Here is a 16018-nt window from a genome sequence, read left to right as displayed (position 1 = left end):
TTTTCAAGCCTCTAAATGAACTATGGGAGCACATTTAATTTGAGAATTCCATGGGTTCTCTCATAGCAAAAGAAGATAACTTACCTGATATTATAAATTGACGATCTGCATAAACAAAAAAAAATTTTTAAAGTACTTACCTCCACTGGCATATTTGAAACTGCCTTATATTCTTTGGGGTGGATGATGGATATTGTATAAGTTGCTTTTTTGTTGGGCTCATCAAAACAAGGGAAGGATTTTCTGGCATCTGTTGGTTCATGATCAGTGGCTGCTATGCTCCTTAGAAGCAAACACACAAACAAAATACATGTCACCTTTTCTGACAACCCCTGTGTTTCTAGTCTTATACAAAAAGTCAACTGTGTGATTACAATTGCGTATGATTATAACTACTATATAATTATACTGCATTTCTTAAAATGATCTTCTATCCAGAAAACAATCAAATTGTTGTCAAAGTCTTTTTGGATTTTTCAGGTTAACAAATAAATGAGTATCTGGAAACTGCTTCAGATTTTTTATAGCATCACTTGATATTTTGGTGCCATAACTAAAAATCTGTGAACTGTAGATAAGCAGAAATAAACCCAACTATGAGCTATCACTCTTTCCACCTGAAAGCCATCGAGTAACCAGTAGATAAACACAAAGCCAAACTCAAGGACTTGTTTCTAATTGTCTTTGTGAGAGGGAACAGCTGTGTCCTGTCCTGGAACAGAGGAGTATCTTCCAGAATCCCCAGCTCCTGTCCCTCATGACACATTCTTTCTTATTTATGTTGTACGAGGGACAGACTCCAATTTCATTTCCACACAAACGCAGTGCTCTGAGTAATCTCCCAGGTGAAACAACCCTTGGCCAGGCTGAAAGCCTGCTTTGGAAAAGAGACAGCATTTTTTATATTGCTCTAACTAGGCCAATGCCTGTGTAAATTAAAATGTTAATTTAAATGTTTCCAACATTTCAAAGTGGAAGTAGTATTTCAAAAAACCAAAATATATATATATATATATATATATTTTACACATAGTTATATCACAGTGAGACATTGTATATTTGCTCATTAGAAGAGTAAGCAAAGTAAAAATTAGAAAAGAAAGGAGGAGTTTGCAGCAGCAAGCAAAGAAAGCAATGTTGACATGTTCATTAACAATTTGGGTAAGGACAGTATTTTGTCCTTCAGGTACATGAAAAAGAATACCAAGCTAAATCATTAGATCTTTCCTTCATCCAATATTTATTGAACCCTTTCCTTCCATACCCCTCCCCTGCCCCCACACCACACACACAAACACATTTGCCAGGGATTATTCTAGGGGCTGAGGGAATAACAAAGACTAAATAAACAAAAACTAAAATAAACAGGAGAGTGATGAAAGATATGTGGAAAATAAAACAGGGGTAGTGACAGAGAAGAACCTAGGAAAAATTGTGAGCACCATTAGGTAAAATAGTCAGGGGCAATCTCTTGGAGTAGGTAATGGTTTGCTGAGATCTGAATGATGAGAAAAAGCCAGACAGAGTAAGTGTAAGAAAAGTGTATTCTAGCAGAGGGAACAGCAAGGGCCCAGTTGCTAGAAAAGAACTTAATGTGGTTGAGGACCTGAAAGGTGTCCAGTGTGGCTGAAGTCCAGTGAACCAGAGGGACTGGGGCCAAAAAAGAGTTTGGCTGGTCAGCAGGGGCCATGGTAAGAGTCTGCATTTCATTTTGGTTCAAAGATGTATTATATACATTAATGGATCTAAGAAATAATATGCCATAGGTCAACACCCTTCTACAAGAAATTAAAATATTTTTTAATTTATTAAAAAAACTCTGTAGATATAAAAGTTACTTGCTCAAAGCTCAGCTAAGAAACCTCATCTGTAAAAATTAAAACCCGAAAAGTGGCTGTCTTTTTGAGACAATTGACTGAGGGAGAGAACTTGCTGGGATGATTGAAAAAAATCTATCTTATAAGGGACATGAGTAACAAAGATGTATGCATTTGTCAAAATTCATTGAATTGTGCCCATTAGGTTTGTGTGTGGTTAAACAAACAAATATACATAAATTTTACCAAAAAATAATTGTAAATGAGCAGTAAGTTCTAGCAAATAGTTGTATTTTGCGGTAGTATAGTTAGCAATTCAGAAACAACCTTTTCTGTATTCTAGGCTTCAGCAAATGAAAAAAAAAATGAGGATAATGGAAGGCAGGCTTCTCACTGTTGGGGAAGAGAGTTACAGATCTGTAAAGGAGAAAGACTAGAATGTATCCTTGATATTGAACTGTAATTGTGGGTTTGGTGTAAATTCAACGATTTTTTGTGTAGATGTAAGTAGATGGCTATAAAAATCCAAACTGAGACATATATTTCTGAATTCTGTGTGCCGAAGAGAACTAGGAGCACTGACAAGCTTGGAGCAAATGAGCACAGCTAGTTCCCAGATGATGATTTCTAAACACCACCCCCCACTCAAAGGAACCAGCCTCCTTAGAGAAATTGCCAGTTCCAGTGAGGAGTCAGGAAAAGTCCAAGATGATCCCGGAACATCTTGCTTTGCCCCAAAGTAAGGAAGTTCTCAAAGGATCATGGGAACAAGTCAAAGGACACAGAAGCCCGCTTGAGTGGACTACCACTGGTCAAATCTGGGGAATTAGAATGTCAAAGTAAATAATGAAATTATAACCCACTGACTAAAATAAGAATCCACGAATCCTTATTCTGATATATATATATGGGGGGAGGGGAAGTTGGGTTTTTTTACAGTAGATTGCCTATTAATGATTTTAGGAGGAATGATGGCTTTAGAAAAATCATCAGTGGATACCAAAACAAGGGGGAGACAGTTTGGTGAAGAAAGGGGTATTTGAGTGGTTTCAAAGAATCTCTCTGAAAATTACTTACAATTGTAACTTTACAGTGGGGAAACTGTCGGGCACCACCTTAAGCAAGTGATCAAGGACCGCATCGCAAATCACCGGACAAACAAACATAATCTGTCTCCTGATAGGATTTCCTGAGAGGGACATGGCACCGCTTCTGTGAAATTCCTGACAAAAACTGCTTGACTTGCATTTTTAAATCATGAGGAGAGTCAGATAAACTGACATTGAGGAACCTTCTCAAAATAACTGGCCTGTACTCTTCAAAAATATCAAGGTTATGAAAGACAGAGAAAGCCAAAGGGACCGTTCCAGTGTGAAGGAATCTAAAAAAGGCATATGCAATGCATGAATCCAGACTGGATCCTGGACTGAGATAAAATAGCTCAGAAGGGCATTTTTGGGTTAATTGATGAAATTTGATTATGACTATGGATTAGATAATTATATGGTATCAATGTTAAATTTTCTGATTTTGATAACTGCACTGGGCTAACGGTGGAGAATGTCCCTGTACTTAAGAAACATATACTGAATATAAAGATGTAAAGGGAAATAATGTGTCAAATACTGTAAGAGAGAGAGACAGAGACAGAGGCAGGGGTTGGAGGGGAAATAGGACAAAATGTTAACAATTGGTGAATCTGAGTAAAACGTTTCTAGGACTTCTTTGTACTATTTTTGTAATTTTTCTGTAAGTTTGAAATTCTGTCAAGATAACTTATCCAAAAAAGCCTCAAGAATTTATTCTTCTGTAGAGTCATTACTGATTAGTTTTTGTGATGGTAGCAGCTTAGTCAGCTGAAGTTTCTAACACTGTGCAGACTGTAGAGAATTGCAAACACATCAGGATATAAAGAAACCTGCCCACTTTCCCAGGGTACTAAGGTTTTACAATAAGCTCCACCAAGCTCCAGCCCCATGTTTAGTCAGCTGCCTTTTCTTCTGAATTCTTCTGGCTTCTGATTTCTTCCAGAGGCAGAAGAAAGGGAAAAATCACTCTCTGCAAGAATGTTTCAGCTTAGTCACACTTCAGAAATAAGCCAGCTAACTAATTTGGGAATAGGAGTGTGTGTGTGTGTGTGTGTGTGTGTGTGTGTGTGTGTGTGTGTGTGTGTATGCTTGCTCACGCATGAGAGAGGGAGAGAGAGAGGGTAGGGGGTCAGGGTGAGGAGGAAGTGGGATTCCGCTTTTCAAAGCAATAGCCATTGGTAGGTTTCCAAATGCTCTGTTTCAGTCTCTGCTCTGTGCTAAAGTTCATACCCTCAAGTACCCAACAGAGAGAACTTTCAGTCGTTCCTCACCTTCTCTCTTTAAAAGAGGTTGTGCTTGATTATACACAAAAGTTGCCTCCCTAAATTAGAGTATCTCGGAACCTGCCTTTGGAGATGGAACAGAAGAACGGTGTTGGTGATGTCTCTGTGTCATGTGTTTGGTTCATCTCAGTGGTCCTGTCAGTGAACATTAATCACACCAAGTCCCTCTCAATTATAGTGTTTGATGTAGGTAAAGTGATGTAGGTAAAGTTGCATTCAACAACCAGAATGGCTACCAAATATGTATTGTTTTATTTTTTAAGAGTGCAGAGCCAATGTGATTTCAGGGGGGAAAACCCTCTTCTTTTTTCTTTTTTCTTTTTTTTTTTTAAGATTTTATTCATTTATCTGAGAGTGCACGAGGGGGCGGCAAAGAGGCAGAGGCAGAAACAGATTCCCCACTGAGCAGGGAGCATAATGTGGGGCTCCATCCTGGGACCCCCGAGATCATGACCTGAGCCAAGATCATGACCTGAGCCGAGATCATGACCTGAGCCGAAATCAAGAGTTGGATGCTTAACTGACTCTTAACTTCTAAGAATAAAAATTCCTAGATTCCAAGCCTACTTCAGCCCTTTAAAGTGTGATCTTAAAAAAAAAAAAAAAATGAAGTGTGATCTTGTGCCAGTCACAAAACATACTAATTCTTAGAGTCCTGATCTATCAAACCTGGTTACCAAAGTACATCTGGACTTTTCACAGGGTTATGTGGGGGTGAAGAAGGGGTAGATCACGCGGAGTAATATATTTGAAATTCCCTTCACATTTACATGATAGGATTAGGATACACCTCATCTATTTTCTTTAACTCCAGAAGGCTAACTATGCTTTCTGTGAATGCACTTTCCACAATGAACAGACTTCAAAATTCATCCATTGGGGCGCCTGTGTGGCTCAGTCGTTAAGTGTCTGCCTTCGGCTCAGGTCATGATCCCAGGGTCCTGGGATCGAGCCACGCGTTGGGCTCCCTGCTCAGCAGGGAGTCTGCTTCTCCCTCTCCCGCTCCCCCTGCTTGTGTTCCCTCTCTCGCTGTGTCTCTCTCTGTCAAATAAATAAATAAAATCTTTAAAAAAAATTCATCTATTAAACAGGAGTATCTATACTGGAACAAAAGTACTCAGTGCATAAATACTATAGGCAATATAACGATATCTTTCAATAGTAACTTGTGATTTTTTCTCATGAACTCCCGTAGAACTCAAAAGCCCCTACTTCTCTATGCTAAATTTCATCCAAAGTTACTGAAGTTTTCCAAATATTTGCAAATTTTATTTTATTTTTTTAAAAGATTTTATTCATTTACTTGACAGAGAGAAACACAGTGAGAGAGGGAACACAAGCAGGGGGAGTGGGAGAGGGAGAAGCAGGCTTCCCGCGGAGCAGGGAGCCCAATGCAGGGCTCGATCCGTCATGACCTGAGCCAAAGGCAGACGCTTAAATGACTGAACCACGCAGGCGCCCCGTATTTGCAAATTTTAAAACAAGGTATATAAGATGCAGAACAACTTTAGATCGTAACTTCTTTGGGGAGGTTTTAGTTGGTGATTGAAACTTCCTTTTAGAATCAGCTGTGTTGTGCTGCAAATTAATGGAAAAAAACCTGGCTGAGAGCACAGTACGTTCAGGAGTGACTCCTGAGCATGTCCTGAATAATTATAATCCCAGGCAAATGTGCTGAGCTAAACCATTTTTCCATAGGGGCCTCTCTATGTCATGTTAATAAGTCACTTACTAGACCCGGCACATTAAAAATACAATTCTGTGCAGTTTATAAATTTACAAAAGGGAAGAAATCCTTGTACATCAGTTCAAGGTGACTTTAGAGAAAGCTGGAGAAAGAGGAGGTGAGGATGCAAGTCACAGACCAGTTCACTCTGAATCAACTTTAAAAAGAATTACTTGATTACCTCATAAATCATCTGGCACACTGTTTCCAAAGAAGACTCTTGGGTTATGTTCAGCAATTTAGTAACTTAACCAGCTACATAAAGGGCAAGGTCAGGGTGAAAAACCTTAAACAAAGGCCATCTGATGCAAGGGAGGCAGCCACAATTGCTAAGAGTCTATGCAGACTAAGTAGAGGGTTCCAGAATTAAGTAGGGGAGCTGATTAGTACAAGACAACCCATCTAGATTATTCAGACTCCAACGTATTTTTTTAAAGATTTATTTGAGAGAGAGAGAGAGAGAAAGCATGTGCGTGTGAGCACGGGGGAGGGACAGAGGCAGAGGGAGAAGCAGGCTCCCCACCGAGCCAGGAGCCCAACGCGCTGCAGGGCTCGATCCCAGGACCCTGAGATCATGACCTGAGCCCAAATCAAGAGTCGGACGCTTAACCAACTGAGCCACCCAGGCGCCCCCCAGACTCCAGCATATTTTTACGGTGGTTTGAATGAACCAGTTAATTATTTAAATTTCTTTTCCAGTTGCTTTTTTTCTATGTAGAAGCCATTCAAGGTCAAGTAAAGTTTCCTGTTGTTTCCCTGCTTCCAAAATAAAAGAAATTACCAGGCCTCCTGCAACAAGTAACAAGACCAAAAAAAAAAAAAAAAAGTCTATTCTTTATTGATAATGGGTACATGGATAACTCAACATATCAGTCTGAGAATATAATGAATAAACTGACATACAACTAAAATTTCAAGACCAAATGCACAGATGAGTATACATATCCCTGCATGTTAGAATTTACCACACACAGATTTAACTAAGATCATCTCACTGCTTTCTCTCCTGCCATGTTTCCACTTAACTCCTAATCTTTCTCAGGAGACCTAACCTTGTGCTTCAGACTTATTTATCCAAATGCTTACTGGACATGTCTTCCTGGATGCCTCACAGGCAACTGACAACAAACTCATGACCTTCCCTCCTAAACTTGGTTCTTCTCTTCTATTTCCAGTATTAGGTAAATGTGTGAGCTATCAGATCTGATAACTGGGGCATTCTCTATCCATAACAAACTCACCCCTTTCCCACAGTCAGTCAGTCTGCAGATCCTGACCATGTTACTGTATCCTATTTTCTCCATTGTGTCTTCTTCTGTCTGCCCTGGAATCACTGTCCTATCAGATCCCCATCTTCTCTTTTCTGAGATCACTGCAATATCTCCCAGATACCCACACACGGATTTAGCTCTCTTCTTCACCATCCACCTGAATAGTCACCAGTTAATATTTCCTACATGCCTGCCATTAGCTATACTTTCTTTCTTTTCCCTGACAGACTTTCCAGAGTTATCTCTAGCTAGCCTCTTCATAGAAACCTCTCCTACAAACTAATTTCTTATCCTCACTCTGTTTTTCTGACTTAGTACCTTTCCTTTTTACCTGCTTTTAGGTTCTTACTTGCCTTTGCCTTTTGCAATCCCACCATTATATCAGAATTCAGCTTCAATCCTAGCAATGCTGTAAACACCAACAAAACCCAAACTAGAAACCATCTGTCCCTCTTGTAAATTCTTATAATTCCTGTTAATTCCAATGATTCTCAGTCCCTAAAATATGAAGACTTCATTCCCAAGTCCAAAAAAAAAAAAAAGATTTTATCAATTCCTCTTCCATTCAATGAGATGGGGAGAAAAGGAACCAAGGAAAAATGTCCATCCTGACTGAGCGGGAAGATAGAGATGTTATTGGTGGAAATTGGACTCTTTAATGGGAAAAGGGCTGGGGCTCTGCAGCACATCCCAGCATGTACCAGAGGACATTGGTCGTGTGAGAGCCTATGTGAAAATGTTTCTATATACCCATTCAGCAATATTTAAGTACTCACGGTGTACTCTTGTTCACTAGCTAGTGAACAAGAGAGGGACAGCCCAACTCCCAGCTGCAGAAGATTCTGCAGCCTCATACCGATGGGAAACTGCATACTCCCAAGATTCATGGCAGTCTCTAGAGGTTCATAGTGGATGTTATTATATAAAAGTGTCTCAGAAGAGATTTAAAAAAAAAAGAAGAAGAAGAAAAACATCATTTTTGTATTTAGGATTATTGTCCAAACTAATTTGGCCACAGAATCCCTCCCCTGCTTTTTTTCTGACAATGGCTATTAATATCCTATGCAACTGGAATTCTGTGGAGCAGCAAGTTGGGAAATGCTGTGTAAAGGTAGTTCAAACGCTGAGAAGGAAATGCTGGCCGTTGGAGAGAAGAAAATAGTATACACTTTGGAGATGTGAGTAGAGGGGAACTCTGGGAAGAGAGCAACTGGCAATGCTACATAACACGGTGGGAGTGTGGAGGGTATTGGTGGTGTGGGCGGAAAAACACTCCAAAGCTTTCAATCCTTTTAAAAGTGGCTTCTTCTGATCAGAAGGCACAGACCAGAGTAGGAAAAGCAACCTCTAAACTCAAACTTTCTTCTCCTAAGCCTCACTACAACTCTGTCCCCAGCAAGATGATATGGCTATCATTGCCAGGGAGCCCTAAACTGGCTCCACCTGCTTGTCCAACTCTCCTCTTGCCTCTGAAGTTTGAGGGAAAGAAGCCCAGAGAGTTGACTCCTCTCTGTGAAGTTCAAGTTCAAGTCCTGGTTGTATTTGCAGAAATCAAGTAATTTTACTTGATTTACTACTATTGAGCACACTCAAATTTAGTTTGCATTGTGGTTGCAATGATAATATCCCAATGGTAATAGGCAACTGCTAATACTCCATCCGGGAGTTAAATTTTACAATAAGACAGAAGAGTCAGAAAATATAATTTGCATGCTTAAAAATATATTGCTATGATGGCATTTTAAATTGTATCAGCATCAAATATTACACAGCGCACTGTATAATATGAAAGAATAGTGCTGCTCACAGTGGAACTCACTCCTGCATCCTTCTGTGGGCGCTGTGGATGAGAACCTCCCATAGGCCTACATTGTCAAAATGTTACTTACAGGCTTGAAAAAAAAAACAAGAACAACGGACTCTCCTTATATGCTTGAAATATTTCATAACAAGAAAAACAAAAAGTGTTCCATTTAACCTAAATGAGGTTACTGAGTATGTGCAGAACTGTTCCAAAACCACGTATACAGGGCCGAACTAGCAGCATCCTGGGTAACGTAAGAGCCTCAACCGCTACCAAGGAGACCAGACGAGCTCAGCGTTACCAGTCCTCCATGAGAACCCACCTGAGCCTGCCTCTCTCACCAGTCTTGCTGTAACTTGGTATTTGCTGGCCAACCATTACGACAGCCAAGTTTCAGGATATGAGCTCTCAAGTATATATTTTATGGTAAAATTTATTGCTACAGTAAGATAATCCAGAGTCAAATGAATAATATATATTTTAGTATATAATGCTTTTGTAATCTTATAGAGTCCATAAAGAAATTTACTAGTGGAATCTTGTTCCATATTTTTTGGCCTTCCTGTAGTGGATAGAATTTTTGTAATATTTTGGTGGCTTTCCTCAGATGCAGTTTCTACTGTTTTCTCAACCCAAGAAACAATTTTAAAGTCTTAACAATAATCACTTGAAAGTTTTGACTTGTTTTCGATTCAACTAGTGAATTTTCAGAATTTCTTGAAGGTGGATATTCCTCCAAATATTATGCCTTTCCTTCCCAAATTGGGAACACTTTAAAAACTCATTTAATCCTTAGTGAAGCTCAGAGAAATAGGCACTTTTATTCATTATCTGTGGACCTGTAATTTGAGATGTATTTTTGGAAGTCAGTTTGGAGACACACACAGGTGCATGCATATGTTATATATATGTACGTGTGTGTGTGCATACACACATACATATGCATCCATACATATACAGTTGGGGTCAGCTTCCTACGAAATTTCCTATAGAATTATTATAAAATGTTATGTGTGTCATGCATATTTTTATTAGGAGTTTTTTATATTATATTTTTATAGGTGTTTATAAAAAAGGTAAAAAGGTAGGAGAAACTTAATGCCCAAATTTAATGGAAAAGCAGAATAAGGTACATTATATTCATATAATAGACTATCATGTATCCATGAAGTCATCTACCAAACCATGTTAAAGTTTTGATACATTCTAAAAACAGGTTACACAATACAATGTACAACATAATGCTGTCTTTATCTGTATTCAGGAAAAATCCTGGAAGAATATCTGCCTAGATATTAATAATGACTATACTTCAGTGATAAAATTTTCTCTGTTTTCCAAGTTTTCTGGAGTGAATGTGTGTTATTTATGAAGTAAACAAAATAAAGGTGACAAGTTTCTTGATATATTTGTACTCCTTGACCCAGCAATTCTACTTCATTGAATATATCCTAACATAAGGAAATAAACAGATAGATACCTAAAGGCTTATTACTACTATGTTCTTTTCTGACGCTTTTATTATAACAAATACTGAAAGCAATTTAAATATCCAGTATTAGGAAACAGGTCTTAAAAACGTAACGGTGCATTCATGCACAGCCTTTTAAAGTCAGATTCTTGAAAATATGGGAGAATGAGAGGAAGGGCTTACATGAAGTCAAAAAGGTGTATAGATAGATACATAGACATTATATAATTACGATTTGATTGCCTACAAAAATATTCATTAACATGTAACCAAAGTTAGCACTGGATGTGAAGTTTCTCTTCATAGTTTCTTCTGATTTTCCTTCTTTATAATTTTCCATGCTTTCATTATTTTTAATTTTTATAAACAGAAAAAATATGTCAACAATAAAGAAGCTTGTTTTATTGCTAGTGATATTAAGATACAGTATATGAGCATGTTCCCTTCAAATATTTTTTCAAACTATCACTTCTATTCAATTTACTAGTGTGTCCCACAGTAATATAGGGATACTTAAACATTTCATTTTAGTCCCTGGGTCTCTCTGACAAACAATAGGAAGAATTTTGACCAAAAGCTTTACTTTGCTCTGTAAGATGCTTAAAACAACATAGGAAAGGGCTATTCAGTGGGCTGGCCCCAGACTCATATTTCTGAACTGTGACACTAAGGTTTCTTAATGATTTGCCTGTCAAGAATCCACAAAAGCAAAGGTCAAAGCACTTTCAACTTCACTGATACCCTCAGTATAGCCTTCCTTCCTGATGCAAGGCCTACACCCACAGAGTGAAGTTTGTTTTTTCTTAATTCATTGAGAGAGTTTATGCCCTTAACATAGTTCTAGTAATAGCATCTGATTGATTGTCAAGGCAAGTAACCATCTTTGCTAAACTCAGAAATGCAAAAATACATATATTAGTTACTTGATATATCTTTATATCCTTAATTACTTAATATATCATTTATGTTGCAAAAAACCATTGCCTATTGAGTGATGGACAATAAGCCCAAAGAGTTATCCATATGCCGCCACTAATGTGTGAATCAATGAGTATTTATTAAAAGCTTAAGTGTGAAACATGGTTCTGGCCATACAAGATAAAGACAGACAGACTCCTGCCTTCCTTTCCTAGATAAAGACGCAAAGACAATTCTGTGGATTTTACATACCCTTCAACATCTCTTCTCCAATAAAACACTCAAAATTATAATTGACATTTATTGACTTCCACTTAAATTTAGTGTAATATATATTTAAAAGTTCACTTTTAAATCATTGTCATATAGCCCAAAACCGTGGCCATGAAATTTACCAAACACATGTATTTTTAAAAAAATCTGGAGGTTGTTTCTGTAAGCAGTTTCTGCATTCGGACAGGATGTGGTACATTATAATTTTTCCTGTTGAAATTAGAGACTTACACTGATTCTTTGGACTCCAGGAAGTTCACTTTGTACTTTCAAGTTTTCTGATAGGCTTGGAAAATACCACAGGGCAAGAGTTTTTGTTTCTCAGGTGAACAGGCAGAATTGAAACCAAGTTTAGATAACAGACCAACAGAACAATTAAAAGGGGATAAGTAAAAAGGAAAGGGAAAGAAGTGGAAAGCAAATATGTGAGCTGAGGGTAAATAAAGCAAAAATGAATATTTACTTGATTTGTCCGTTCTCCTCATACGTCGTTCTGTAAAATCCCACGAGCGAGCCGTTCAGCCAGCCGGCGAAGTTCATGGTCAGGAGGTAGGCACCCTCGCCACTGCTGGGTGCAAGCTCTTTTTCCGCTTCCATCACCACATACTCCTGCTTTTTGTACTCGAAGCACCGCCTGACTTGCACCTGCTCCCCGGAGGACCTCTTCAGCTCGGGGAGCTGGGTGATCTTGGTCTCCCGCAGGTGCAGCCACAGGTACCGGGTGGGCGCGCTCACGTTGATGGAGATGGTCACGCTGCCTGTGTATGTGTCCTCCTCCAGCAGGGGCTTCACCTCCAAGTCATAGTGCACTGGGTTGATGAAGTCCGGCAGCCTGAAGTTTTTCCAGTCTCCACTTTCGTCTTCGCTGGCAGGGCAGACCCCCTGGTCCTCCGGAGAAGGAACTTGGGAAGGGACCGGAGCTGGGCCCTGCCCGGCGTCCCCGGTGGGGCTGCTGGACCTGGTCAAGCCCACGGAAAGTCCTACTATCAATCCTACCCCCACCACCACCGCACAGATGATGGCCACATGTTTCGTTTTAATGCAGTACCTCTTAGCGTCCTCTCCCTCCGCAAAGTTCATTTTTGTTTCCAAAGGCAAATATTACACATAAAAGGATGGTAAATTCAACTAACTCACGAACTCACGTCAGCCGACTTCCTTGTCAAATTGGGAGGAATTCCCTGGCCTGGCAGCCTGTTTTCCTTTTGCCCACACCCCTCTCTGGCTCCCTGCGTGTCTCCTCTCCGCTCCCGTTCCCCACCAGCCGCTCGAGGCTGGACGCGGAAAGGAAGGGGTGGGAGAAGGGCTCCAGAGGGGAGGCTGAGCTGGAGGAAGAGGGCTGACGAGAACACTGCCACTGCTCCTGTTATAAACCACGCATCCCTACCCCGCCCCTCCTGCTCCGCAGTGAGTTAAGTTAGCTTATCAGAGAGCCGGAGGACGAGCCTTTGCCCAAGTCCTGTCAGCAGCTTTCGGGGAGAGAGCGTTCCTTCCGGGAGAGAAGTGCGCTTGCCATAGGAAAACTCAACCTTTGCCACTGGGTCTACGGCTTCTTGCTGTTGTGCTCGCAACCTCTCTCTCTTAACCACAGGGCTTCTTGGATTTCAGCTGTTTCCTCCGGTAGCTCGCCGAAGAAGGGAAGTGTTTTCTTTTCGGTCCCCGCCCCCCTCATATTACATAAACACTCAGACTCTGCCTTAACCAAAGTCAGACCCTGGACTGGGATGTGCAAAGGGATTCATAAACTCAAGGACCACTTAGGTACTCAGTAAATAATCGTTGAATTGCTGGACTAGCAAAACACAGCCAAGTGACTCTGAATCCGTTCAGTAAACGCCAGATGGGAGAAGAGAACGTGAAATGAGCCAAAGCGGTCCTGGAGCTGAAGAGCATAAAAAGACAAAAAAAAAAAAAAAAAAAGAGGCAGAAACGGAAAGGACTGAAAGGGCAGAACGACAAGGAAGATAAACTCTTTAGGTTAGATAACTAAACTGGGGTCACTAAACACATCTCTGCAATGGCCTCCCAGTGAGATCGGCTTCCTTAGACTTTGATGTGTAGATCGTGTTTGCAGCAGATTCCAGATGTGAAAGCTGGCCTGTTGGGAGATCCATTATCTGTGTAAATCGGCTGCCTCTGAATGACAAGGGCAAGACGGAAATCAGCAGCGACCTGAATGTTTATGAGGAGCTAAGGTGTAGACCCCCAAGCCATCTCTAACAGTAACGATTCAATAATAATGATCAGAAATCTGAGAGCTTTCTATGTGCCAGGCACTATGCTAAGTACATTATAGAAGTTATTACTTGAGTCTTCCCAACAACTCTACAAGGTCGGTACTATTTTGATGCCCATCTTAGAGATGGGAAGACTGGCATTTACAGAGGGTAAGGCACTTGAACAAGGTCACACAATCAGCAAATAGCAGAATTGGAGTTTGTACCCAAGTTGTCTGAGTCCAAAGTCCATATATCTAACAACACCGCCTCCATTCTCTGCAGAGGAGAAATATTGAAGGGTTAAGTAGTTATGATAAACTTCATCAATATTTCATAAGGTACAAAGTATTAGTAGATATACCTGCAGAGCAGGCAATGCTGGGTTAGCTAAAATTAAGAATGTTCTTTTATTACCATCCATTCTTTCAGAGCCTCCAGATGGTAACATATATTGTGAATCTCCAGAAGAGGATAGACTCTTGAATAATTTCTACACTGAGTTGATGAGAGAACATTTTTGATGAGGTAACTTCCGTGGGACTTCAGAAATGCCACTTTAAAGTGTTCCAAATTACCAACTAAACAAACGGGGGGAGGGGTAACGATTTTAAAAGCAAAAGAGTCCATTTTGTTCTGTACATTTCCATTGTTCGCTCAGAAAATAGTAGTAAGAAAAATAGAATTGAAGGGAGGTGGGATATACTTTTCTCAATGATAGGTTCATCTTGTATCTGTTAATTTCACATTCTGAAGCAATCTTAGACTTTTCAAATCATAACGTTTAATTTTGGCAAATCAAATTCCTGAGTTTGAGCCCTCAAGAAAGCCCCTTTTTTATTGGAAAGATCTCCTGACATTTCACTAAATGAAAGGGAAAATGTGGATCATATTTATCTCAGTATACTGACTAAAATGAAAAATACTTGGAAGAATGTATATAAAATTGTGTTAAACCAGAAGCATTTCTTAAAAAAATCTCAGCTGAGACAAACACACCTGAAACTCTTAAATTGAACCGCATCTAGAAAGACAGGATTGTTACCACCAGGCCCTACGCTTGTAGTTAGACTGAACAAAGTAGCTAATAGACCTCTGGGGTAGCGTGCACTCCAGGGGGATTAAGAATGGTCGACTGCCATAAAAGATCTCCCCTCTTCTGCCAAAAATTCCACCATAAGGGATTCGTTATTTAAATGTAATATTTTTGATAGAAATAAAATACCTTCAATCCATGTATGTAGTGTATGTGTATACACACATGCACACATCCGTGTAAATTTTGAGTCTAAGTCCCAGTTCTAACCACAGCATCTTAGTCCCACCCCATAAGGACTGCCTACACCCAGTGAAGGGCACTATGTCTTATCAGAATCAGTGTGTTAGGGGTCGCCTGATGTTGTAGTGGTAAATCAGCCAGCCAGATAAGTGGGTGTAGCAGAGCCAGTGTGTGCATTAAACACATCTAGGATCAACACATTAGGTTTCACTAAATACAAAGCCCCCAGCTTTCATAATCTGATGACACTACACTCCATGGCAGCATACTTGCTGTCCTTCCTCTCATTGACACTGAAATATTGAGTCCGTGGCAGGAGGCTCTTGATCTTGAAAGCCAAATCTAATCCACAGCAAAGGTCAAGGCAGCTACTGATGGAGGACAGAGAGAGAGAGAGAGAGAGAGAATCTATTCCTAGAAGGAGACCAATGAACCGTCAGAGGCACTCACCTAGATTAAACAGTTTATATTGGCTAATCCTGTGTTGAAAAATCTACATCAGATGCAAGTAACTTGAAAAGACTACCTCTGGTCAGTTTCCACTTAGCCAGTTCAAGCCCGTGGAGTGAATGCAAAGCCGTTCATCGTAGACCCTAGACCACGTTCCGCCTGCCCAGAACTTTTGATAATGCGTGTTACCATTTTGTACCTGAGGAACAAAGTCCAATATCTGTTCCACACAGGTCATAAATGTTCATTGATTGCTTAGTGAATAAACAAATGAATGGATAAATAGAAAGGAGGGAAAAGAGCACCAAGAATCCAGAATGGGAATAATATACCAGAAATGTTGAGACAAAACAAACTCAGTTCAAATTTCAAGAGTCACTGGAAAGAAATTCCCTGGAGATGAGGACCTGGAAATCGTACCT

General features: G+C 39.9%; 1 protein-coding gene across 1 annotated transcript in view; it reads right to left on the bottom strand.

Moving 5' to 3' along the window:
* The window catches only part of ENPEP (glutamyl aminopeptidase), an 83319-nt gene extending 70072 nt beyond the window's left edge, over window positions 1–13247 (bottom strand). The window contains exons 1-2 of the mRNA XM_025873635.2: window positions 12115–13247; window positions 141–282 (exon numbers count right to left, since the gene is read on the bottom strand). Of these exons, the coding sequence (XP_025729420.1) occupies window positions 141–282; window positions 12115–12731 (759 nt within the window). The 5' untranslated portion in view covers window positions 12732–13247. The remainder of the gene's footprint in view (window positions 1–140; window positions 283–12114) is intronic.
* Window positions 13248–16018: the final 2771 nt, after the last annotated feature.

This window comes from Callorhinus ursinus, unplaced genomic scaffold (genome assembly GCF_003265705.2).
Source record: "Callorhinus ursinus isolate GAN/ISIS: 27379988/994484 unplaced genomic scaffold, GSC_fseal_2.0 scaffold4, whole genome shotgun sequence".
Taxonomy (NCBI): Eukaryota; Metazoa; Chordata; class Mammalia; order Carnivora; family Otariidae; genus Callorhinus; species Callorhinus ursinus.
Note: the sequence above shows the minus strand (reverse complement) of the source record. Positions and strands in the feature narration are given on the sequence as shown.